Source organism: Mustela putorius, unplaced genomic scaffold, assembly GCF_011764305.1.
Source record: "Mustela putorius furo isolate JIRA1106 unplaced genomic scaffold, ASM1176430v1.1 tig00000139_pilon_pilon_pilon, whole genome shotgun sequence".
Lineage (NCBI taxonomy): Eukaryota > Metazoa > Chordata > Mammalia > Carnivora > Mustelidae > Mustela > Mustela putorius.
In genome coordinates this window covers 5,320,618-5,343,203 of record NW_025421293.1, presented here as the reverse complement: position 1 = coordinate 5,343,203, position 22,586 = coordinate 5,320,618, and the positions used below count along the sequence as shown (strand labels likewise).

General features: G+C 62.8%; 1 protein-coding gene across 3 annotated transcripts in view; it reads left to right on the top strand.

Annotated features, from left to right (window-relative positions):
• The window catches only part of GTF2IRD1 (GTF2I repeat domain containing 1), a 96,372-nt gene that overhangs the window by 14,838 nt on the left and 58,948 nt on the right, over positions 1-22,586 (top strand). For 2 of the 3 annotated variants that reach the window (XM_045074944.1, XM_045074942.1), the window contains exons 2-4: positions 16,904-17,032; positions 19,025-19,166; positions 21,278-21,433. In XM_045074944.1, the coding sequence (XP_044930879.1) occupies positions 16,910-17,032; positions 19,025-19,166; positions 21,278-21,433 (421 nt within the window). In that variant the 5' untranslated portion in view covers positions 16,904-16,909. Of the gene's footprint in view, positions 1-16,046; positions 16,251-16,903; positions 17,033-19,024; positions 19,167-21,277; positions 21,434-22,586 lie in introns of those variants that run through there. The other variant, XM_045074943.1, reaches the window with a different exon arrangement.

The following is a 22,586-nucleotide window of genomic DNA, read 5'->3' as shown; positions in this document are numbered from 1 at the left end:
GTCCTCGAAATGCTGAGGGCAGCAGAGTTGGTGGCACAGGTTCGCTCACAAGGAAACTGAGGCATGACGCGTCGGCCTCCCTTGACGACACAAGCCGCTGGTCAGCCTGGGGCAGACGGGGCGGCAGGGGGACCCCACGTAGCGGGGCTGGAAGTGCCCGGGGAGGGCCGTGGAGGCCCAGGATGGTCTGGTTTGGTGCGGCTTCATTTTGCAGTCCCCACGCTGACTTCCTCTGAGCTCCTTGTTCGCCTCCCGAGCAAGGGTGTGTGGCGGGTGCTGTGGTCCTGGAGCCCAGCCCGTGTGGGCATGTCCTGCGGGTGAGACCACCCCCCCCCTCCCTCGGCTGGCTTGTGGTTTCCCTCTCCTGTCCTGTGCACACCTCCCTGTCCAGGGGAAGGAAGCCACCGTGGGGCGGGGACCCTCCATTGTCCTAGACCACCAGAGGGCCTGGGCGGAGAGGCCCAGATCTTTGACCTTCCCATGTCCTCGCTTGCCCTCTGACTTCTCCGCTGCGCTGCGTTGTTCCGGGGCCTCTGCTGCTCCTGCATCTCTCAGATTTCAAGCCTTGAGCCTGGAGCCCCCCACCTCGCCCCCAGCCCCGATCAGGTTACCGGTGGCCCTCCTGACCGAGACGCTGCCTCTTGCCCCCCCCCGCCTTTTTGTCCCCTGCTGAGCCAGGGGCACCGTCACCCACCCCATCATCGGAACCAGAAACGTCATTCCAGGTGGCCCCTCCTGCGTTGGTGGTATAGTGGTGAGCATAGCTGCCTTCCAGGTGGCCCCTCCTGGGAGCTCCCCTGTCCACGCTGACACAAACCTCTGCCCTTTCCTGGGTCGCAGACCCGCTCTCCTCTGTCCTCCTGCTGCCCTCGGCCTCAGACCTGCCCATCTCTGGCCCGGACCCCTGCAGAAGCTTCAGAACTACCCGCTCCCCGGGTGTGGAGCCCTGTCTGCCCAGTCCTGCCGGGACCCCCCCCCAAAAAAAAAACCTGACCACATCTTGCCCTTGCTCCAAACTCCGCAGTGATTCCCGCCCCCTCGGTGACAACCTTTTGAAGTCCCTGACCTGGCGTCCATGGCAGAGGCCGGCTCTCTGCCCACCACTTCCTGCTCCTTCCCGGCCCTTCCAGCCACACGGGGCCAGCCCCCCCCCCCAGCCCCCCACCCCCGGTCTGGCCTAGCCGAGACACAACGTGGGTGGCTGGGCTGCTGCTTGGGCTTCCCGGGCAGCCGGTAATTTGGCAGCCTTCAGACGGGTCTCGCCGTGTTTGCTCAGCATCTCTTGGCTGGGCGGGGGCGCCAGGGTGCGGGGCGGGCAGCGTGGTCATACTCCCTGGGCCCGGTTCCCCTGTGGCGTGACGTCCTGCTCGGCTCAGGTGTCACCTCTTCCAAGGAGCCTCCCCTGACTTCCTCACCTGCTAGCCTGGGCTTCTTGCAAGTTCCTTATTTTTACCTTTAACTGACGCGTAACTTACCGTAAAACGGGGACATTGCAAGTGTCTAGCGTGACGAGTTTCTACCTGCGTCGGCATCCCCCAACCGCCATTTCAATTAAGATGTATCACAGTGTTTTAATCTTTTTTTCTTAATAGCCTATTTTATTGTCATTGTCCAAGCCCCCCCCCCTTCCCCCACCTGGGACTCTCAGGGGCAGGAGCGCCTGCCGTGGGTGTCGTGGGGTGTCCAACGAAGTGTGTGGTGGCCACATCCCATGTGTGTGGCCACGAGGGGGCTTGTGGCCGGGGCTGTGAGCCTGCAAGGTCAGACACCCCGTCCTCTGCTGGGACAGGCTTGGTCCCCTCCTTCCCAGCCAAGGGCCTCTGCAGGGAGCTGGGGCCCCACCCGGGGAGGCCCCTGCGGCCTGGCAGCCTGGAGATTAGTCTCCAAGGCCACCACGGCAGTTGCCATAGGCGCGCGGCCCCAGTCAGGATCGCGATTTCTCATCCTAGTCACGCAGGCGGCGGCTGCCCCTGCCCGCCCGCCGGGAGCCAGGAGCCAGGAGCCGGGCTTTAAATAACGGGGCAGAAACCTGACCCCAGAGAGCCATCTGTCCGCTGGAGCCCGGGCTCCCCTCCTGGCGAGGCAGGCACAGGGCCACCGGCCACCCCGTCTCCCCCCGCCGCACCCCGTCTTCTGCAGGGGCGCAGACACACGGCTGACGCACAGGGGCTCCCCTTGTCTTGTGCCCAGAACGCAGGCCTGGCCCCAGCCTGGCCCTGGGGAGCCCCGTCCGGGAGGCGTCCGCTTCCCGAACCGCTCTCTACCCCGGAGACATGAAGCGGTACCTTCTGGAACCCTTGGACTGAGAGGAGGTGGCTTCCCACGGCCCCGGCCACCGAGCTGCCCCTTCCCCCAGCTCCGGAGGTCTCCCTCCTTTTCCAGGAAAGCGGCAGGAGGCATGTGCTTCCCTGGGCCTGCCCTTTGCCCAGCCCCTGGGCCTGCTTTCCTGCCCCGGGGGCGGGGAGGCCGTTAAGGAGGGAGTTTTCTGTTCTTTCTTTCCCAGTTGCAACGGGGCAAAGGACCAAAAAGCAGCGGGAAGGTGGGTCACTCATGGAGGTCCCCCCCACCTCCCCCCAGCGAGGTGAAGGACCTGGGCGGAGTCCGTTGCTGGCTTTGTCCATGTGGCCCCGGGGGCTGGTCTGTGACTCCCACCACGTGGCTTCCAGCCCCTGGGGGGCTCTTGGATGGTCTCCTGCTTCCCTTTGGTGTGTTGGGCGCTGTGTGTTCTTGTGGATGTGTGACACGCTTTGGCGAGATGCCTTTGCCCATAAATCACCGTGTTGCGGAGAATTTTCTCAGGTTTATAAAGTGATGGGACTGAAAGGGCTGGTCCCAGGGTGGGACCCCGGTTCCCCCCTCCGGAGGTCTGTTGCCTGCCCCGGGGCATCTGACGTCTTTTTAAAACTTTTTTATTGAGGTGGGCGGGGGAGGGAAAGCTAGTCATTGTAAGTCAGCAGCTCGGTAAGTTTTCAGAAAGCGAATTACCCAAGTTGCAACCCAGATGGAGAACAGAACGTTCGCAGCCCCCAGAAGCCCCACGCACGCCCTTCCAGCCGGAGGACCAGCATCCTGACTTCGAACGTCGGAGTTCAGATGTGTTTGAGCCTCACATCAATGGAATCCTATGGTGTGACCTTGGGCTTCTGGGTGCTTTCATCGCGCTGGAGAGACTCGGCCGCGTTGCTCTGTGTATTGTGGTGTGTTCGTGTCTGATGTCTTTTTCAATGGACCAGGGGCCGGGGAGAAGGCCCAGGAAGCCAAGGGCATGTGGGCACGGTGCTAAAACCAGGATGCCTGCCGTTGCAACGGTTGCCCAGGTACAGAGAACTCAAATTTGTTTCTGGAAGGCCCGTGCTAGTGAATCGGAGAGAATTTACAGCGTAGCAGTTGTGGGGGGTGGCATTGTGTCGCATTATGGCATGAACGTGCACCGGGTGTCTGGAGATCTGGGGCGCGGGCCGGCCTCTCTGGGCCTCAGTTTCCCCACATGCATAGGGAAGTGGTTGGGCAAGCGGCCCGTCCGGCTCTGCACACCCTGACCTTGTGTCTTTAGAAGCAGCCAGAGCTTATTATCTGAAGTGGTTGGGGCTTCCTCTTGCTGTGTCCTCCGTCTGTCTGGCCTCAGTTTCTACCCGAAGCAAAGGTGAGCTGTCCTGGACCTCCGTCCCCGTGACTCCCTGCCAGGTGACTTGTGGAAGTCTCTGCTTCAAGAAACGTGCACACTCCTTCTTCAAAAGGTCTTGATAAATGGGCAGTTTCCCCTTGCAGACCTCCAGGGACGGGCAGCTCAGTGCCCACATGGCCATCTGTTCTGCCCTCCCCGGGGACAGCCCTCCCCGCTGGGAAGTGTTTCCTTGGGTCGAACCAAAGCCCGTATCCCTGTGACTCCTGTCCTGTGACGCCAGTGAGCCTGGGGCTAGTGTGGGACTTCAGAGCCTGTTGCGGGCTCCAGTCTTGGGGAGGCCATGCACATCACCAGACCTAGTGTTGGGGGGTCCCAGGATAACAGTCAGTGGCTGTTATTACTTAGTTGGGGTAAAACACCCATCCCATCGGACTGACCATCACAACAGCCCTTACGTGCCCAGGAGCATTAGATACATTGACGTTGCAATGCAACCCATTTCCAGAACTTTCTCACTGCCTGCACTGAGACTCTCTCCCCAGAAAGCGCAAAGTCCTCTTTGTCCAACCCCGGAGCCCCCGGCTCCCACCATGCTCCCTCCTGTCCGTGTGCCTACGGCTGCTCTAGGGACCTCCCGTAAGTGGAAATACACGCTAGCTGCCTTTTTGCCGTTGGCTCATCTTACTCAGCATGGTGTCCTTAAGGTTCACCCATGTTGTAGAATATTCCAGAATTCACTTCCTGCTTAAAAGTGATACTGTTCTTGGGGGGCGTCTCAGGGGTTCCGTCGGTTGAGCATCTGACTCTTGATTTCGGCTCAGGTCCTGATCTCAGGGCCGTGGGATCGAGCCCCGTGTTGGGTTCCGCACTCAGCGTGGTATCTGCTCGTTCCTCTCTCTACTCCTCACCCTCCCTGGAATAAATAAATAAAATAAATATTCTGAATAATATTCTGTTGTGTGTCTAGACCACATCTTCTTTTTCTTTTTTTTTTTTTAAGATTTTATCTATTTATTTGACAGACAGACATCACAAGTAGGCAGAGAGGCAGGCAGAGAGAGAGGAGGAAGCAGGCTCCCCGCTGAGCAGAGAGCCCGATGCGGGGCTCGATCCCAGGACCCTGAGATCAGGACCTGAGCCGAAGGTGGAGGCTTAACCCCCTGAGCCACCCAGGCATCCCAAGGCCACATCTTCTGTATCCGTTCCTCCATCAGCGGACGCTGGGTGATCTCCCACCTTCTGGCTATTGCAAACGACGCTGCCGTGAAGGTTGGATATAGAAATCTCTCTTTGAGACTATTATTTTATTACCACCGACACTGCTATAAGATCTCCAGCTGGTGGGGGGGGGGTGCCTGGGTGGCTCAGTGGGTTAAAGCCTCTGCCTTCTGCTCAGGTCATGATTCCAGGGTCCTGGGATGGAGCCCCGCATCGGGCTCTCTGCTCCGCGGAGAGCCTGCTTCCCTCTCTCTCTCTCTGCCTGCCTCTCTGCCTACTTGTGATCTCTGTCTGTCAAATAAATAAATAAATAAATAATCTTAAAAAAAAAAAAAAACTTATTAAAAAAGAAAAAAAAGATCTCCTGCTGGGAATGCTTCCAATAGGTCACCTCTTCTGGTCCTTACCTAGGGCCTGAGTCTGTTCATTCGGCCGCCAGCTGAGACTTCTGGCCTCGAACAGTCTGTTTCAACTAATGTTATTCACTCCCCCCTCCTGCACTATGGTAAGTCTGTACTGTTGCCCCATTTTATAGATGACAAGAGCAGGGTTCAGGGAAATTTAATAACAAGATATCTGGATGTGGGTGGCCCCGCTCTGGGCACCTGCTGAGCCCTTCAGAGGGACCAACACCTGTCCTCTGGAGCCTTGTCCTTGGTGGTGACTTTGGTCCCTTCGGCCTAAAGGGACAGCGGGCACTTGCTCCATGGGCAGGGGAGAAGAGGGTCACATGGGGGTCTGCTACAGACGCCTAGATCTTGCCGTGGGAACCAAACAGGACCTGCGCTCTCTACCCATCAACTGGAAAGGGAATCCTTTTTTTTTTTAAGTTATCACTTATTTGTCAGGGAGAGAGCATGAGCAGGGGGAGTGGCAGGCAGAGGGAGAGGGAGATGCCAACTCCCCGCTAAGCAGAGAGCCCGATGCGGGGCTCCATCCCAGGACCCTGCGATCATGACCTGAGCTGAAGGCAGACGCTTAATGGAACCACGCAGGTGCCCCTGGAAAGGGAATCCTGGTCTGTTATAAAATAGACCAGGCCACAAAAGCAAAATAGGTGACTTTATAACCAGTAAATGCTGACTTCCTGGGATGCTTCGTTTTTAACCTTTAAAAAAGTGCAGTGTCCGATGTGGTGAGTTTCCATCTGTGTGGACAGCCACCGGGAAAAGAAACCTCCGTTAAATGTCGCTTAAGTGGGCCTGTCGCTTAAGTGGGCCTGGCTCCGTCGGTGGAACAAACGGCTCTTGATCTCGGGTTGTGAGTTCGAGCCCCACGTTGGGTTCAGAGATTACTTACAATCTTAAAAGAAAAAGAAGTAAAAAAGGCGGCTTAAGCAATGTGGACATTGACTATCTGACCCGAAGCCCAGAGGTGGGCTTGGAAGCCCAGATTCCAAGCCACGAAGGGCTAGGTTCCTCCACGGGGTGTCCTCCACGTCACCTCCTGGGTGGGCTCCCCTTGTGGTCCCCACGTGGCTGCTATGGTTGCAGGAGCCCCATGCAGAAGAAGGAGGACATCCCTGGTTTCAGTCACATTTGAAGACCAAGGAGAACTTCCCTAGGAGCCCCTCGAGTCGGAGTAGCCAGGATTGGGTCATATGGTTCTCTTGAAAGCAGCCCCAGATAAGGGACCAGGATTGCCTGGATCTAAGCAGTAGAGAATCACCACGATCTGCTGCCCCAGGCACCTGCCGTGAGATGCCAGGACACAGAGAGGGCTCTGTTAGCAGGGAGAAGGGACCAGGGCTGGGGATGGCACTCAGACTGCGGCTAGTGTAAGAGCTACCCTGCCTGGATCCTTCCCAGGCAGACAGAAGTGGAACTCAGGGCTTCGGGCTGGTGTCTTCTCTGCCTGCCGCCGTGATGGTGAACAGTGGGAGGGGGCAGGAATTCAGGGCCCCGGGTGTCTCCATCCCCACTGGGGAGCCCCCGGGAGAGAAGAGAAAGTATCCAGTGGGGGGAGGGGCTGCTGGGGAGGAGAAAATTCTCCCACGGGGGAGAATTTTGTTTGTTCTCTCAAGCTTCTTTTTCCAGAAACACAAGCATATGGCGGCGGATGGTGCGGGGGCCGTGTTTGGGTGGTGTGTGCTTTTGCCTTTGCCTTTTGCGTGGTTGAGTGCATTTTTTTTTTTTTTTAAAAACGAGCTCTTGAGCCCAGCTGGTTCTTAGGGCACGGAGACTTGAATCAGAGGCGTTCCCCCTGGCATCCGGAGAAACCCAGCCATTTCCAGGGATGGTTCTGGGGTTTCCGATGAGGAGGGGGTCGGAGAACATCCCGGCAGACCCAGGCCTGAGCTCTTGCGAGGTCTGAGCTGAGGAATGTGGGTCCAGGAGATTGAGGACGTGGACCGCGACTCAGGAGTGGGGGTGTGAGGCGCGACGGTGTCCAGGATTCATTTTCTGTAACAAATTGCAGAAACGTGGTGCTTTAAAGCCACCGAAACTTATTCCCTCCGGTTCTGGAGGCTGGAACCCAGATCAGGGCCACCAGCTCGAAATCCAGGAGTCAGCAGAGCCGGCCGCCCTCCAGGGGCTGCCGGGGAGAATCCGTCTCCTCTTGCCTCTTCCGGCTCCTGTGGCTGCCGGCATCCTTTGGCTTGCGGCCGCGCCGCTCTGCTCCCCAAGGCCGGCAGATTCTCTGTGCTCTGCTTCACGCCACCTTCTCCCTCCGGCGTGTCAAACCTGTCCCCTTACGAGGATCCGTGTGATGGCATTCAGGGCCCCCTTGATAGTCCAGGATAATCTCTCCGTCTCATGGTCATTCATTCAGTCACCGCCTCTGTGAAAGGGATTCTTTCCCATATAAGGTGACGTTTACAGGCTGCAGCGGTTAGGGCAGGAGTGTCTTCCGGGGGCCACTTGGGGGCCTCCCACGAGTCTCTAAGGGCAATTAGAGCAGCTGTTCTCAAACACAGGCTCGTATAGTACGTGCCGTCTAGGAAGAGGCAGACGCGTGGGGGTTCCGCTCTTCTGCCCGACCCAGCTGTGTCTGTGCTGGGGGACCCTCGAGTGCATGGATGGGACACCCCAAACATCTTTCCAGGCTCTAGCCCCCCTCCCAAACAGCTGCCCATTGGAGGTGCACCTGCTCTGCATGATCTGCCCCGGGGGTGTATCGGTCACCGATCGCTGTGTAACAAGTAGCCCCAGACTCAGAACTATGCAACAGCAGTCATTTCCTGCTTTAATCTCTCAGTTTGGGGCTTGGCTGGCCTCGGCCTGATGGTTCTTGCTCAGGATCTCCTGCACGGGCAGCCGGAAGATGGCTGGGGTTGGGGCTGTCTCAGAGATTTCTTCCTTGCTGGCTGCTGGCCCGGGAAAGAGCTGGGGCTCCCCAGGCATCCCTAGATCCCTGCCCCCTGCCCCGTCTATCACTGCGGCTTGCGGATAGCCGGACCGCTGACGTGTCTGCTCAGAGCTCCCATGCCGAGTGTCTCGGGGAGGGAATGAGAGGCTGGGAGGAGCCCAGTGCCTTTTGGGGACCAGGCCTCGGAGGTCATGTGGTGGCGATGCCAGCGCCATGTGTGGGTTAGAAGTGGGTTATGAAGGCCCGTGTTCAAGAGGAGGGCAACTGGAAGCCTCCACTTGTGGGGAGATGTGTCCAATAATTTGTTGTCATACTGAGAGCCACAGGGGAGGGCACACCAGAGAAGGGGACCCTGGGGGCCCAGAATGGGGATTTCTTTGCCTGTGGACCCCAGGGCCCTGAGCACCCAGGAGGTATTCTGGGGGCAGATTCATGCTCTGAGTGGAGTGTGTCCTCGTGGGCCTGCAAACTCCTGCCCCTTGGAGGGGGGCTGGAGCGGGGGCCCCCTGAAGTGAGGCCCAGGCTCCGGGGCTGAGGGTGGGGTGGAGCACGGACGGTCTCAGAATCTGACCTCGGTCTCTGTTGTCAGGGCTCAGGGATCTGCCCCAGCTCCCCTTCTAGCCTCCACAAGGACCCCATACCGCTGGTGCCTCAGGGCCTTTGCTAGTGCTGCTCCCTGTCCAGAATACCCCCTCCACCTCCCCCACCTGCTTTCTTCTTGCCTCCCGATTCCTTCAAACCTGCATAAGCGGCCCCTCTCCACTGAACACCTTTGCTGGCCCGGCTCTGTGTACCAGACTGGTTCTTGGCAGGTCTGGGGGGCGCACAAGAGCTGGTACTTTCAGGGGGGCCCAGATCCCTCTGCGTCCTGGCAGAGGGAGAGTCGCAGAGCAGGAGGAGGGAGCTGTGGGTGTCTAGCCAGGGGGCAGCGGGCTGGCCAGGGGGGTCAGGATCAGAGGCACCAACGTGCCTGGCAGGTTGACTCCAAGAGCAAGCCTGGGAAGGGGGAGGGTGTCTCTTACAATGGACATGGAGGTGCCGGCTTCCAGAAGCCAGAGGACAGGCGTGTCCAGAGCCCTGCAGGCTGGCGTGGGGGGCCCTGGAGGGAACCAGCAGCGGAGGCAGGTCGTCTGGACAGGACTGTGGCATGTTTCTTGTTCATCTGTGTGCCAACAGGTTGTCCTGTCTGGGCTTGGGCTGGCATCTTCTCTGTGAGAAGTCTCTGTGAGGGTCCCCCCACACTCACGAGTGACCGTGCCTGGGGTCTGGCCTCGGGAAGACTTCACTGACCACAGTTGTGTGTACACCTGTGCATGTGTGTGAACGTGTAAGCATGTTTGCGTTCTAATGCTCACACTCCTCTCTGGGTCAGAGATAGGGCTTGTCAGGTACTCCCCTCCCCCACCTCTGTCCCTTGCTTCATTCCGCAGAGGCCACCAAGCATCCATTCTAACTCTAGGACTGACACTCCAGGGTGAACACTGGGCGAGTACCACCAAGCGCTTCCCTTTGCTTACAGAGGGAAGGTTGTGTATCTGCAAGCCAAGCGTCTCCGCTGTCCCCCAGAAGCCACCTTTCCATGTGTGCCCCCCAGAGAACTCCTCTTCACCCTTCAAAGCCCATCTCCATATCCGTCAGCTCCGGGAAACCTGGTTTGGAGACCCCTGCTCCCCCAGAGCTAAAGAAACAGAAGATGCGAGGAACCCCTTTCCCTGGTGTCCGGCTCTGTCACTCGGGCACACTTCCCCGCTTAGCCTGATTTCACTTTCCGATCATTCTGTGGACCGGCGGGGTCACCCGAGTCCTTTCAAGTCTGCCTGGCCCGGGACAGGCTCCCCAGGAGGATTGGATACACAGATTGGGCTGAAGGGAGCCCCGGGAAGCCTCCTGCCTGAGACCTGAGAGGTACCCCGGCCTCCGCTTCTGCGGAGCTCCCGGCCTGGGGACCGGGACCTGGCCGACGGGGACCGGGACCTGGCCGACGGCCTTTCCTGGCCAGGTGGAGGTCTGCTGTCTCCCAGCGCAGCCCAGCTGGGTGGCCGATGAACACCCAGTGTAGCCCTCGGGGATCAACAAGTGTGTGGAAGGAAGCACGGAGTGGGGGGTGTCCCCGCCCCTGCTACGGAGGGGGCGGAGCAGACCTAGCTCGTGGGTGGCCCCCAGCTCGCCCTTCCCTAGCATGCTGGTCCTCGGAGAGCTGGCGACCTTGGGTTCATGGTTCAGTCCCAAAGCCACGGGGACAGGGGACCCTTCCCAGCCTGGTGGCCCAGGCCACGCACTGTCATTGTGGCGGGGGAGGGGCTGCTCTTATTCTTTGTGGGTCGTGCACACACTCTCCCGTTCCTTACCATCCCATGCCGTCTGCCACGGCGCTTGCCGTCTCAGACGCACGTACGGTCCCATCTGCACACTCAGTGGACACACGCACAGATGCCCTGACACGCCCCCCTCCTTAAGCACGTACGTGTCAGGCTTTAGTAGGCGTGCAGGGAACAGGAGGGGCGGGCCCTGGATTCCCAGGGAGGCCCCTGGCCAGGAAAGGCACCTGCCAGCAGTGGCCCCAGGCTCGGGGGACAGGCCCTCTGCCTGCAGGGCCTCCTGGGGTCTCCTTACCTGCACCTGCCTGGGCCCCATGGGCGAGGAAGCCGAGTGCTGGGTGGGCTCCCGTTTCCCTGCCGGCCAGGCCAGGCCTGCCCATCGGTTGGCATCCCAGAGGGACGCAGTTGAAGGCCGCATCAGGAGGGACCCCGGTTCCGTCGCGGTGATCTGGACCGAGATCCCACCTCTTCCTCAGGCTGGTTCTAGCATTTACGGTTAAGGTGCTCGAGGCTCGAAGTCCTGCTCTGGAAAGTGAGGGTGGTTGGGGGAATTCGCCAGACATCGGGGTTCACCAGGCCTGGGTCCTTGGGAAACGGCCATGTCGCTCCCTGCTTCACTCCCCTCCGCTGAGCCCCTGGCAGGGAGAGGGGCAACCAGGTCCCTGGACGGCTGCCTGAGCCCACCTCCTTGGCACTTGCTGTTTGAGGCCTGGGCCCTTTAGGGTGTCCGCGTCACCCTGAGGCCCGGGGCCCACGGTGTGGAGGACTGGCTCCTGGACTCCTGCCATCAAATGTCCAAGCTCTGCCTCAGTCTCTCTGCTGGCCTCCGGGGGTGTCCCCACGCCTGGCCTTCGGCCATGAGCCCCGGGCCTTAGAATGAGGAGTCTTGCCCCAAGTGGGAGCAGAAAGGCCTGGTTGTATCAGATGTCCCACAGGTCATCCTGCCTTTGTCACTCCCTTTGAGCAGGAAGGTCCTGTGGGTCTTGGTTTCTTCACCCTTGAAATGGACGAAGCCCCCTCCATCCTGCCCGCTCCCTGGACAGAGGTCCCAGACGTCAGGGTGCTTGTGAATGGGACAGTAGTGTCCAAGGGGACCCCGGTGGACAGCCATAGTTGGTGGCCCGCTCTTCAGCCTGGGAGAGGAGGAAGGAGCCGCCCGTAGAAGCAGGGCAAGGAGTGGAGGAGGAGGAGGTTGAACCCTTGGATGACGGACCAAGATGCTGGGGGGAAGGGGAGTCTGAGACGGTCTGGGCCGAGAGGTTCCTCTGCAGCTCCGACGTTTTTGCTTGCACACCTGTCTCCCACCTCTGATCCCATCAGCTCCGTTCCCGTGTCCTGCTGCGCCACACGTCACTGGTAGGGATCAAGGACCCGCCAGGGCCAGCACCTGTCTGCCCAGGCATGCAGCCCACGGGCGGCAGAGAGGACAGGAATGGGGACACCCCCCGCTGAGCCTCCCAGCTGGCCTGGAGTGCCCGGTGTACGGCGTTTGGGATTCGAGACCCCCGCTGAGGTGCTGTCTGCTGGTGGGCTGGCCGCAGGGCCGCTGGAGAGTGGGCTTTCTGGGCCTGGCCCCCATGGGTGCCTTCCCACTGGGGACAGGTCCGCCCTGGGTCGGGGCCCTGGTGGCTCAGACGGGCACACAAGCCCTTGGCTAATCTTTGGCTCAGATACCGGGCTGGCCTCCAACTCTCGGCGGCCAGCGAGGCTGCCGCTGTCTGGGCAAGGAGTCCCCAGCCGGGTCGGGGGAGATGGGCCGCGCGGGCAGAGCTGCTCGGAAACGGGAGTCGGGATGCTGGGGCTGGACCCGTGCCCAGAGATCCTCCGGCTGTGTCTGGCTGTGTGTCAGGCTCCCCCTGGGAACTTAGAGATACAGTGTCCTGGATCCTGCTGCGACTTGTCCCCTCCGGGCTTCTAGGGGGCAGGACCCAGGAGGCCGGGAGGTGGCGGCCAGCAGGGGTACCTGCCTTCTTGCTCCCAGGTACAGAGGGGCGGGGCCGTCACACAGGAGGGCTCCCGCACACCGGGGACCGGCGTCTCCACCCGCCCCAGCTCTGCCTTTCAGTGCTTCATGAAACCAGACCCTGGCCCACGTCTGGTCTCCAGACAGGTCAAGAGAGCGGCGTCCCCCCTTCCTTGAGATCTCTGTGGCGAAGGAAGTCCTGTGCCCTCCCCCGGGAGCCAACTGGCCCCATCTCACACGCTGGTGACCCACCCCAGACAGGTGTCCGCGGGCTCTGGTGCGGGGGTCCTGGGCTGTACACAGGGGCGCCTGTCCAGGACCCCTGACCCAGCAGCCTCCGTCGCTTTCAGTTCCTGGACTCTTCCTCCGTGATCCAAAAGCAGCCACACTTGCCGTGTCGCACACTGCCTCTCTTTTTTAAAAAATTTTTATTTTTTGAGAGCCTTCCAAGCCCAAACCTGGCGCTCTGCATATAGCTTGCGGCCCTCCCGGTTCCTGCCCCACATCGCACTGGCGGGTTCCCCGAATATTCGTCGTCGCGCACCCGTGAAAACCCAAGCAGGCGTTCAAGGCAGCGGGTGTCCCGTGACCCTGGCAGGCGGCCCAGCCCCGGCCCCGGCCTCCCCAGGGCTCCCATTCCTGCTGGGGAAGTCGGGTGAGAAGCCCACGAACAGGTCCCTTTCGAATGGCAGCAGGTTCTGTGCGGAAGAGATGGGAAGCCGGCATGCGGGTGGCCCTGCCCCGCGGTCAGGGGTGGGGTGATGGGGGCCGGGAGGGCGGCAGGAGGGGCAGGCCTGGGAGAGCCTGCTGCACGGGGGCACCGCAGTCAGGGTGCCCAGAGAGGGGAGCCCGGGTGGCACGTGAGGGACAAGAGGGGGATGGAGCCAGAGCCCGGCGCACGGGGGAGAAGGCCGGTGGGCCCGGCTCGCACAGCACCTATGCTCGGGGAGCTGTTGTCTGGACTCTTGCAGGTAAGGGGCGTGAGGCTGATGAGGCTGCTCTCGGCAGGAGAGAGGGCAGGGAGGCCCGGCCGTGGCGTGAGCGAGCACGGATGGTGGCCTGGCCCGGGAGGTGGCCCTGGCGGTGACGAGCGGTGGGCAGATCCGGCTGCTTTCTGGAGCTGCACGAGCCAGCGTTCTCCCCACGGCATTCTCGAAGCAAGGGAGGAGGGAGCCGGGGACGAGGCCCCGGTTGGAGCCCGAGCACCCAAGTGGCTGGCCGGGGAGGAGCCGGCCTGAGCGGGAAATAGGGGGGCCTGCCCTGGTCGAGTGGCCTCTTAGACGTTGAAGACGAGGAGGGGGTGGTGGTCAAGGACGGGGCGGGGAGAGACCTAGAGTCGTCAGCCTCCGGGTGACGTGAAGCCAAGAACTGCACGGGGAAGAGGAGGGGCCGGGATGGAACCGCAGCCAGCCGGCGGTCGGGTTGGCGGTCAGTGCCGGCGGTCGGGTTGGCGGTCAGTGCCGGCAGTGGGGTTAGCGGTCAGTGTTGGCGGTCGGGTTGGCGGTCAGTGCCAGAGGTTGGGTTGGCGGTCAGTGCCAGTGGTGGGGTTGGCGATCAGTGCCGGCGGTTGGATGAGAGGTCGGTATTGGCGGTCAGTACCGGCGGTTGGGTTGGCGGTCAATGCCAGAGGTTGGGTTAGCGGTCAGTGTTGGCGGTCGGGTTGGCGGTCAGTGCCGGCGGTGGGGTTAGCGGTCAGTGGCGGCGGTTGGATGAGAGGTCGGTGTCGGCGGTCAGATTGGCGGTCAGTGCCGGCAGTTGGGTTGGCGGTCAGTATTGGCGGTTGGGTTGGTGGTCAATGCCAGAGGTTGGGTTAGCGGTCAGCGCTGGCGGTGGGGTTGGCGGTCAGTGCCAGCAGGGCGAGTGGCCGGGAGGTGGGAGGTAAAGCAGGTGGGCGGCCCCCTGGCAGCCTCAGGAGAAGCATCTGTCGGGGAGGAGAGGTGGCGTGCTTCTTGCTTCGCTACCCTTGCAGGCCTGTCCACCTAGAAGCCCGAGGGCAGCTGGCAGTCCCTCCCCACCTGTCCCCTGCTTCAGGAGCCAGCTGCCTGTCCCCTGACGTGACGCTTCTGGTGTCCTCCCCTGGGGGCCCCAGAGCAGGGCTTGGGTGCCCCCGGCCTTGCCCAGCCCTGGCCTCTGGGCTGCGGTGCACGGGGGCTCCAGCCGTGGCTCCTGTCCTCACCGCCCTCCCCCTGCACACACCTCCCCTCCACGCTGGCCCCCGGGACGCTGTCCTGTTAGTGCTGTCCCCTCGCCTCCTGGTTTACTGCTTTCGTCTTCCCGTTCTCTATGCTGAGTCGTTTGTTGGCTTTATCGGGGGGTTTTCTCCCCGGGCCCCGTGCTCTCGTGCCTCCGGCCACATGAGGCCGGCGCCTCTCCCAGAGGCCCAGGGCATTCGCAGGAGGGTCTGCTCCCTCCCGACCCCCAGAGCGCACCCACCTTCCCTCCCTCCGTCCGTCCCTGCCCGCGTCACTCGTTCCTTCCTAAGTGGATTAGGACTCTGCAGGAAGGAGCCACCAGCTGTCTGGGGCGACCCGGAGGCCAGGGCTGTCTGGTGCCTGCAGCTTTGCCCTGATTCAATTTGGGCCGGGAGGCTGGCGGGCTGAGGTCTTTCTGGGAATGGCTCGAGGCGGGAGGAGCCTTCCCGCGCCCCGGGCGGGCCAACGTCGCAGCGGGTCGCACGGCGGACCCTCCAGTGGGCTTCGAACCGCACAAGGCCTCAGGCTCTGGCCAGCGGCTGCCCGCGGCTCCCATGAGGGTGTCCCCGACGGGCCTGTCATGCCCTCCGCGTCCCCTAATACCGTGGACGTCAGACATGATAAAGTCGCAGCCCGGTTGAAGAAAGACATTTTGTAACATTTCGGAGTGAACCCAATTCCCACGCTGGCCGACTGCTGACCGACCAGCTGTTAAATAGCAGACGCGGGCCAGACGAGAGGTGGGAGCCAGGCCCGACCGCGCTCCTGATGCCTCCGCAGGTGCCCACAGCTGTAGCTGGGACACGCCTTACCTTGTCGTGTGTGATGCTCTGTGACACTCACTCCGGACGGCCGGTTTCATGACTCACGGGTGGTCATGCGCGGCGGGCCCTGAGCAGGACCCAGGGGTGTGGCAGTGACAGGCAAGCTGGTCTCTGCCCTCAGAGAGCTTATGGTGCAGGCCGGGGGGTGCGGGCAGCTGCAGGGCAGAAGATGCTCCGGCTTGGGCGCTGTCAGCCTGCCCGGTGACCCCGTCTGCAGGAAGCTGGGAGGCCAGGACCCCCAGGCTCCCTCTGAGGCCTGCAGCCCTGCTCCCTGCTTGTGCCTCTGACCTGGCCTGGGGTCCATACACAGAGCATTAGGGAAACCAAACCCCGAGAGGAAAACTGAGGGTTCCTGCCTCCACCTTCTGCCTTCTCCTTTGCTTGGGATTGGCAAGGGGAAAGCTCTGGCCCTGGGGCAGCCCCTGGGACCTGACTCCTGGGGTTCTGCTGGGGAGGGGCAGGACGGGACTGGACGCGGGGGAGGTGACCTTTGTGTCTCATCTCCTGGGTGCGTGGCCTGGGCCAGGGGGTGCACGGGCAGTAAGTAGGCCTGTCCCCTGCCTGGGGGAGCCCTGACGTTGGGCCCCAGTCTGCGGGCATTCCAGCAAGGGGAGGGCGCACCTCTGTCCTCCAGGAGCCTCGTGACAAGGGGCAAAGTCCTGTCTTGGGGAAACCCTGTCCTGAGATGAAGTGGCCTCCATTGTCTTTCTGAACCTCTGAGACGGGCTCCCGGGCCTCAGGGCAGTGGCCTTGCCCAGCGTAGCCTGTTTGAAAGCTGTGACCGGGGAGGCCTGACGACAGGTGGGAAACCAGCCAGGACCCTTGGCCCAGGCAGGGCGGGAAAGGGGCAGGAAGAGGTGGGGCCGTTGAGGGCACCCTCCTAGCAGAGGCGAGTGGGCGGTCGGCACACCACAGAGGGGCCAGCAGGCCGCTCGGGTCAGGGAGGGTGGAACCCGCCACAGCTGGGGAGCCGTGAACGACGTGGGTATGCTCGGGGGGACCCGGAGTGTGGGCCGCGACGGGGGAGTTAGACGAGGGGCAGGAGTCCAGAGCTCACCTGGGGAGTAGGGAGCCACGGAGGGTGTGTGAGCAGGGGGGAGGGAGAGCCGTGGCCAGAGCGACGCGCAGGGGGAGTTGGCAGTCGAGGTAGGCCAGGCAGACTGGCCGTGGAACTGGGCTCAGCCCTGGAGTTGCAGATCTGGGGGGACACGCCATGGACCACACTCCCCGGCTGCCTGGCCGCGTGCTCCCGTGCTTGTCTGCAGCTGTGTGCAGGCTTCTCCCGGTCTAGGCCTGCGGGGGGTCTAACGCCTGCGTGCACGTGACCCCTCGGGGAAAGGGGGGGCCAGCCCCCGCTTCGTCCCACCTGGGAAGTAGAGGCGGCCCTAGGGCTCTGGGGCTCTGGCGGGGTTGGAGGGAGCACCCGCCCACCTCCGCGTCCCCCTCCCATCCAGGTGACCATGGCCTTGTTGGGGAAGCGCTGCGACATTCCCGCCAACGGCTGCGGGCCCGACCGCTGGAGCTCGGCCTTCACCCACAAGGACGAGATCATCACCAGCCTCGTGTCTGCGCTAGATTCCATGGTGAGTGCCCCGGTCCGCCCCGGACGGGGAGCGGGGAGCCCCAACCTTTGCCAGCAGGTGCAGGAGCTCGAGTCCCACCTCCGCCACCTTGGGGGGGCCTTCACTGTCCCCATCTGCCAACATCGGGGGTGGGGTAGGGGAGCGAGAGGCTTGGGTGCGGCCAAGGATGTGAAAATGTAGCCCTGGAGTCAGCGCTGGCCCTGGTCCCCTGGTCCCCTGACCCCTGGTCCCCTGGTCCCCTGACCCCTGGTCCCCTGGTCCCCTGGTCCCCTGACTCCTGGTCCCCTAGTCCCCTGGTCCCCTGGTCCCCTGACTCCTGGTCCCCTGGTCCCCTGGTCTCCTGGTCCCCTGACTCCTGGTCCCCTGGTCCCCTGACTCCTGGTCCCCTGGTCCCCTGGTCTCCTGGTCCCCTGACCCCTGGTCCCCTGGTCCCCTGGTCCCCTAGTCCCCTGGTCCTCATTTCATCACCTTTGGCCATTCCGGTCCCATCGCTGGGAAGGTCCCAGGTCTCCGACCCCCAGCAGGGCCCCCCGAGGACAGGATCTGTGTGGTCAGTGACTCCTGAGGAAGCTGTCACCCCCGATGTGACAGCATCTCAGGGCCAGGAGAGAGGAATGGGGCCTCGTAATCCCTTTGGCACCGTTGCCTCCGTGCTGACGCTGGTAGTGGTTTCTCCCGGATCAGGAAACGATAATGTCATTTCTACTGGAGCCTTTCCCTGGGGGAGGTTCTGGGACAGTGGGTAGGCGGGTGTTGGAAGCTGTCTGGCGTCCGTTAGCTGCACCCCTGCCCGATAGGATGGTGAAGTTGAATTCAGAGAGGGCAGCACCTTGCCTGGAGTCACACAGCAGGACCAGTTTTTTGTTTTGTTTTGTTTTTTAAGAGAAAAAGAAGGAGAGACAGAGGGCACGAGCAGGGGGGAGGGGCAGAGGGAGAAGCAGGCCCCCCATCTAGGGGGAAGCCCTCCAGCTCTGATGGGCCCTCCTGTGTGGTTAGCGAGTGACTCTGTCTCCTTTGCTTGTGACGATCTGTGGGGCACTGCCACGGGGGAAGCGAGCGGCAGGTTTTTATTTTAATCTTAGCGGGAAATCACACACCCCCTCACTGTAGGAGATCCCAGGGGACAGGCCGGTCGGCTCTACGATGTCCCCGGCTTCTTCGGCACAGGGGCTCTGGGCTGGAGCCAGGGAGCATGATTATGGCCCAGAGAGGTTGAGGAACCTGTTCTAGGTCACACAGCAGCGGAACTAGGGTGAGAAACCAGACTTCGTGCCTGCCAGTTGAACGCTACCAGACTCACACAAAACCCATCATTTATGGGGCGCTGAGTGCAGGCTGGGAGCCTGGCAGGCAGAGAGCTTCCGCCGACAGGTCTGGAGGGCTGAAATGCTGGTGGGCTTGGTTGCAAGGCCCCCGTGTTCAGGCTTCCCGTGCCGCAGGCCTGCCAACCCCTCACCTCAGGCTGCCGGAATGACCTCTCTGTGGGCCCACATGTGATACCCCGGGTTAAAGATCCTTCCTGCCTGCCGGGCCTCGCTGAATCCCCACAACCAAGCCCACTGAAAGGGAGCTGCACTGCTGGTCCCCGTTCTGCAGATCGGGCCCAGAGGGGGACAGACCTGCATCAGTCCCATAGCAAGAAGCGGCTGATGGGGGATTGAAACCTGTATCTGCCCGAGCCTTGGTTCTCCTGCCCTCCCCCATCTCTTCTCATTTAGGACTTTATAAAAACCGAAGACAGGATTGTGCCTGGGGCTGGATCCCAATCCCAAGCAGGAAGCCCCATTTAGAGCTAGGAGGACCAGGAGGACGGAGGGAAAAGCAGAGGCTCCGTGTCTTTGTTCTTCTCGGGGCTCCCTGACGTGGCTTCTCCCTTGACCGTGGCCAAGCTTTGGGGGGTGGGGGGCATTCAGTCCTTCCTCCGCAGGCTCCAACTGAGAACCGTGGCAGGGGGACCTCCCCCAAGCTCACACACCCTGCTCCTTCCCCCAGTGCTCAGCACTGTCCAAGCTGAACGCAGAGGTGGCCTGTGTCGCCGTGCACGATGAGAGCGCCTTCGTGGTGGGCACCGAGAAGGGGAGAATGTTCCTGAACGCACGGAAGGAGCTACAGTCCGATTTCCTCAGGTTCTGCCGTGAGTACCCCGGGGCTCCCGTGGGTGGGGCCTACGGACCCCGAGGGCGGGAGCTCCGGCGTGTCTCTGGGTCTCCAGAGCAATGCCAGGGTGCCCTGTGTCCGCGGCCGTGCAGGCTTCCCAACGGGGCATCATCGGGGCGTGACTCTTCCCGCAGCCCCTCGGTCCCCAGAGACCGGGTGACTCCACCACAGGGCGGGCCAGACCCAGACACGTCCATCTGCTCGTTGACAGAAGGGGACCCCGAGGCCCAGTGTTGCCCAGTTCCCGTGCGCCTCTGACGCAGCGCCCAGGTGGCCTTGTTCAACCGACACTGGTTGAGCCCGGACTGTGTGCGGCCCGTGGTGGCTCTTGGGGACGAAGGGACTGAGGACACCGGCAGCACGAGCCGTTAGTGGTGATCAGTAGTGCTTTGGGCAAGGCCGCGTGCTCTGTTCGCTTCCCCAGCAGGTTCCGGAAGCCGCACTAGTGTACGAGGGAGAAACTGAGGCACGGTGAGCATAAGCCGCGTGCCCAGGGAGACAGAGCCCCCAGGTGACGGAGGCCAGGCTTCTGTTCTGAAACCCGTGCTCCTCCTGCCGCACTCCTTCAGAATTGGGGGGGCGGGGGGGGCGGGTGCTGCCGGATCCTTCCTGCCCCCCCCACACCTGCCGGGAGCCCTGCCGGGGATGGGCTGTTTGGGGGGGTCCTGGTCACTTGAAGAGGAGAGCAGCTCTCAGAGTGCTGGGAGCCCCGAAGCCGGGGGGTCGTTCCGAAGCCCCCAACTCCATAGCACTCTGCCGGGGCCTGTAGACCCCCGAAACCCAGCCCCTCCGTCTGCGTCACCCCTCCGGCACCCCGCCCCCTGACCGCAGGCGGCACCGGGCTGAGCGCCAGCTCCCGGGCTCTCTACACGTCCTCCCCTCGGCCTCTGTGCCCGCTGTCCCCCTCCCTCCTTTCCTCGGCCGCAGACGGCTCCCCAGCCTCCGTGTCCACGTTCCTCCCGCCTGGGGCCCTATCTGCACCCCCCCACCCCTAGACGCCAACCCTCTCCCCGCACCGCCCCAGCGCAGCCCCTGTGGTTACTCCCCACACTGTGCAGCTTCACGTTTTCCGTGGGTTAGGTCCTCTAGGGTTCGGGGCTGTCCCCCGGGCTCTGTCCTGGCTCTGCCACCTGCCGGCTACTGGGCCTCAACCTCCTTGTCGGTGAAAGGGGAGGGCCCCCTGGGGTCCGGAGCCTAGATCAGGCGTTTCGGGGAAGGCTGGCCCCCCGGCGCCGGGCAGGTCATCCCTGGGGCCCAGAGGCTTCCCCAGCCGCCCCAGCCCCACCCCCACTCAGCTCTCAGAGCTCTCCACGGTTGGGTGGGGACTGGCCCAGGGTAGAACAGACAGTGGCAGGGTTCTGTGGCCCCCAGTTTGCCAGGCAGGGGCCGGGGACGGTGCACCTGCCTTCCCAAGCCCGGCAGAGCTACTATTTTTAGCCCCGGGAGCTCGGCTGGTTTATTTCAGGCTCCGCAGATCCCGGGAGGGAATCAGGCTCCCCGGCTGTGAGGGGGCCTCCAGGCCCCCGTCTTGTCCCCTTTCCCATGAAGTTTCCAGCATCTCCCTATCCGGGGGTCCACGGACACTCCCTGGCCCAGCCTGGCACGAACCTGCCTCTTTGTAGCCCCCTTGGCCTCCTGGTGGGGTCCCCATCATCTCCTCACGGGGCAGAGCAGCAGACCAGGGCCTCCACTAAGACAGCGTCAGTGTCCGAGGACAGAGAGGGGTGCGTGGAACCGGCAGTGGTTGAACCCCAGTTCTGAGCCGGCCCAGCTGGTCTGCGAGAGCTGATACCCCGAGGCCCAGAGAGGGGAGGGACTTGCCCAAGGTCACACAGCGAGTTGGAGGTGACCAGGCTGAGACCCAAGCCCCGTGTCAGGCTCCGGGAACTCCCAGAGGAGCAGCCTGGGCCGTGGGCAGGGGGTTGGGGCCGGGCCGGGCCCGCTCACTCGTCCGTCCTTCCTTCCCTCAGTTCCACTCCCTGTTGCGTGTCCGCCACAGGGTTCCGCGCGGGGCACGGACACCTCAGCTTGCCGGGCGGGGGGGAAGAACAGGTGCTCATCCTGGCCCGGCTGCTCTGTGTCCCACAGGCGGGGCCCCCTGGAAGGAGCCGGAGGCAGAGCAGCCCAAGAAGGTGTCGCGGGGCGACGGTGGCGGCCGGAGCGTCCCTCGGGCTTCCCTGGAGCACGGCTCGGACGTGTACCTTCTGCGCAAGATGGTAGAGGAGGTGTTTGATGTTCTTTATAGTAAGATCCTTCCTCATTCCATTTGGGGCCCCCAGGCGGGTGGGAGCCGCCGTCCCCATCCTGCGGAGCAGGTCCCCCCGGCCCCCTGCCGTCCACACCTCCGCGGGCCCGCCTGCGCCTGCTCTCGCCAGCTCCCTGCTGTGCCCACCTGTCCTGTGACCTGTGACCAAGGGCATCTTATGACCATGGCCTCGGGGGCTCCCCGTCACCCTCCCTGCCGCCGCAGGACTCTGCCCCACCCCCCCAGCCCAGCCGCCCTGTCACCCTGCCTCGGAAGCCACTTCCCCTTCCCCAGTCCACTCCCGCGCCATCTCACACCTCGCTTCCGCGCCGCTGTGCCTCCCGGGACTGCCTTCCCCTTGGTCCGGCAGACCCCGCCTTGTTCCCTAAGGCTCAGCTCTGGGAAGCTGCTGCTGCTGGCTTCGCGCCCCCTTTGGGGACCCACTGTGTTCTGACCCCTCACCAGCCCAGTGCCCTCTGGGGCCGGGGCCGGTGCCTGCCCCCTCCGCAGCTCCGGCGACACGGGCTGAGGCCCGCGGGGGTGTTTGTTGAATGACTAAGTGAGCGCTAACTTAACCAGTTAGCCAAGTCCTCCCTCTGGGGCTTGGGGGAGGTGGGCAGGCCTGGCCTCCCTCTGGCCCAGTGGTAGCCGTCACGGCCTCCCGGTGACCTTGGGCAGGTCCCAGCTCTGTGTGGAGCACAGGTCTGAGCGATCGCGTGCTGTCAGGAGGAAGGGGAGACCCAGGTGGGGCGGGAGGCCCCGAGGCGCTGGGCGGGCACGCCGGCCACCCCAGCATGGGAGGACTTGGCACCCGGGGTTGGCTTTGCCAGCTACAGGGTTCGTGCCCTCAACCCTCGCCCTCCCCACGCCCCAGCCCGCTCTGCCCTGCCCCTGCCCCCCAGTTGCCCACCTCGGGCAGGCATCTGAGGTGAACGGCCTCTTTCTGGCTCCGGGAGGGCTGCGGTGTGGGAGTGACAGCGGGTGTTTCTGAGCCCAGCCCCTGGGCTGTCCCGCCCCCTCTGTCCCAGGGAGTCCCCCCTCCCCTCGGCCCTTCCTCAGCCCCTCCACCTTCTGTCCGCGCCCCCTTTCTCCGGTTTTCTCTCCTCTCTCTCCTCCTCCCTCCTCCCCGTGGCTTTCTCCCCTGCGGTCTCT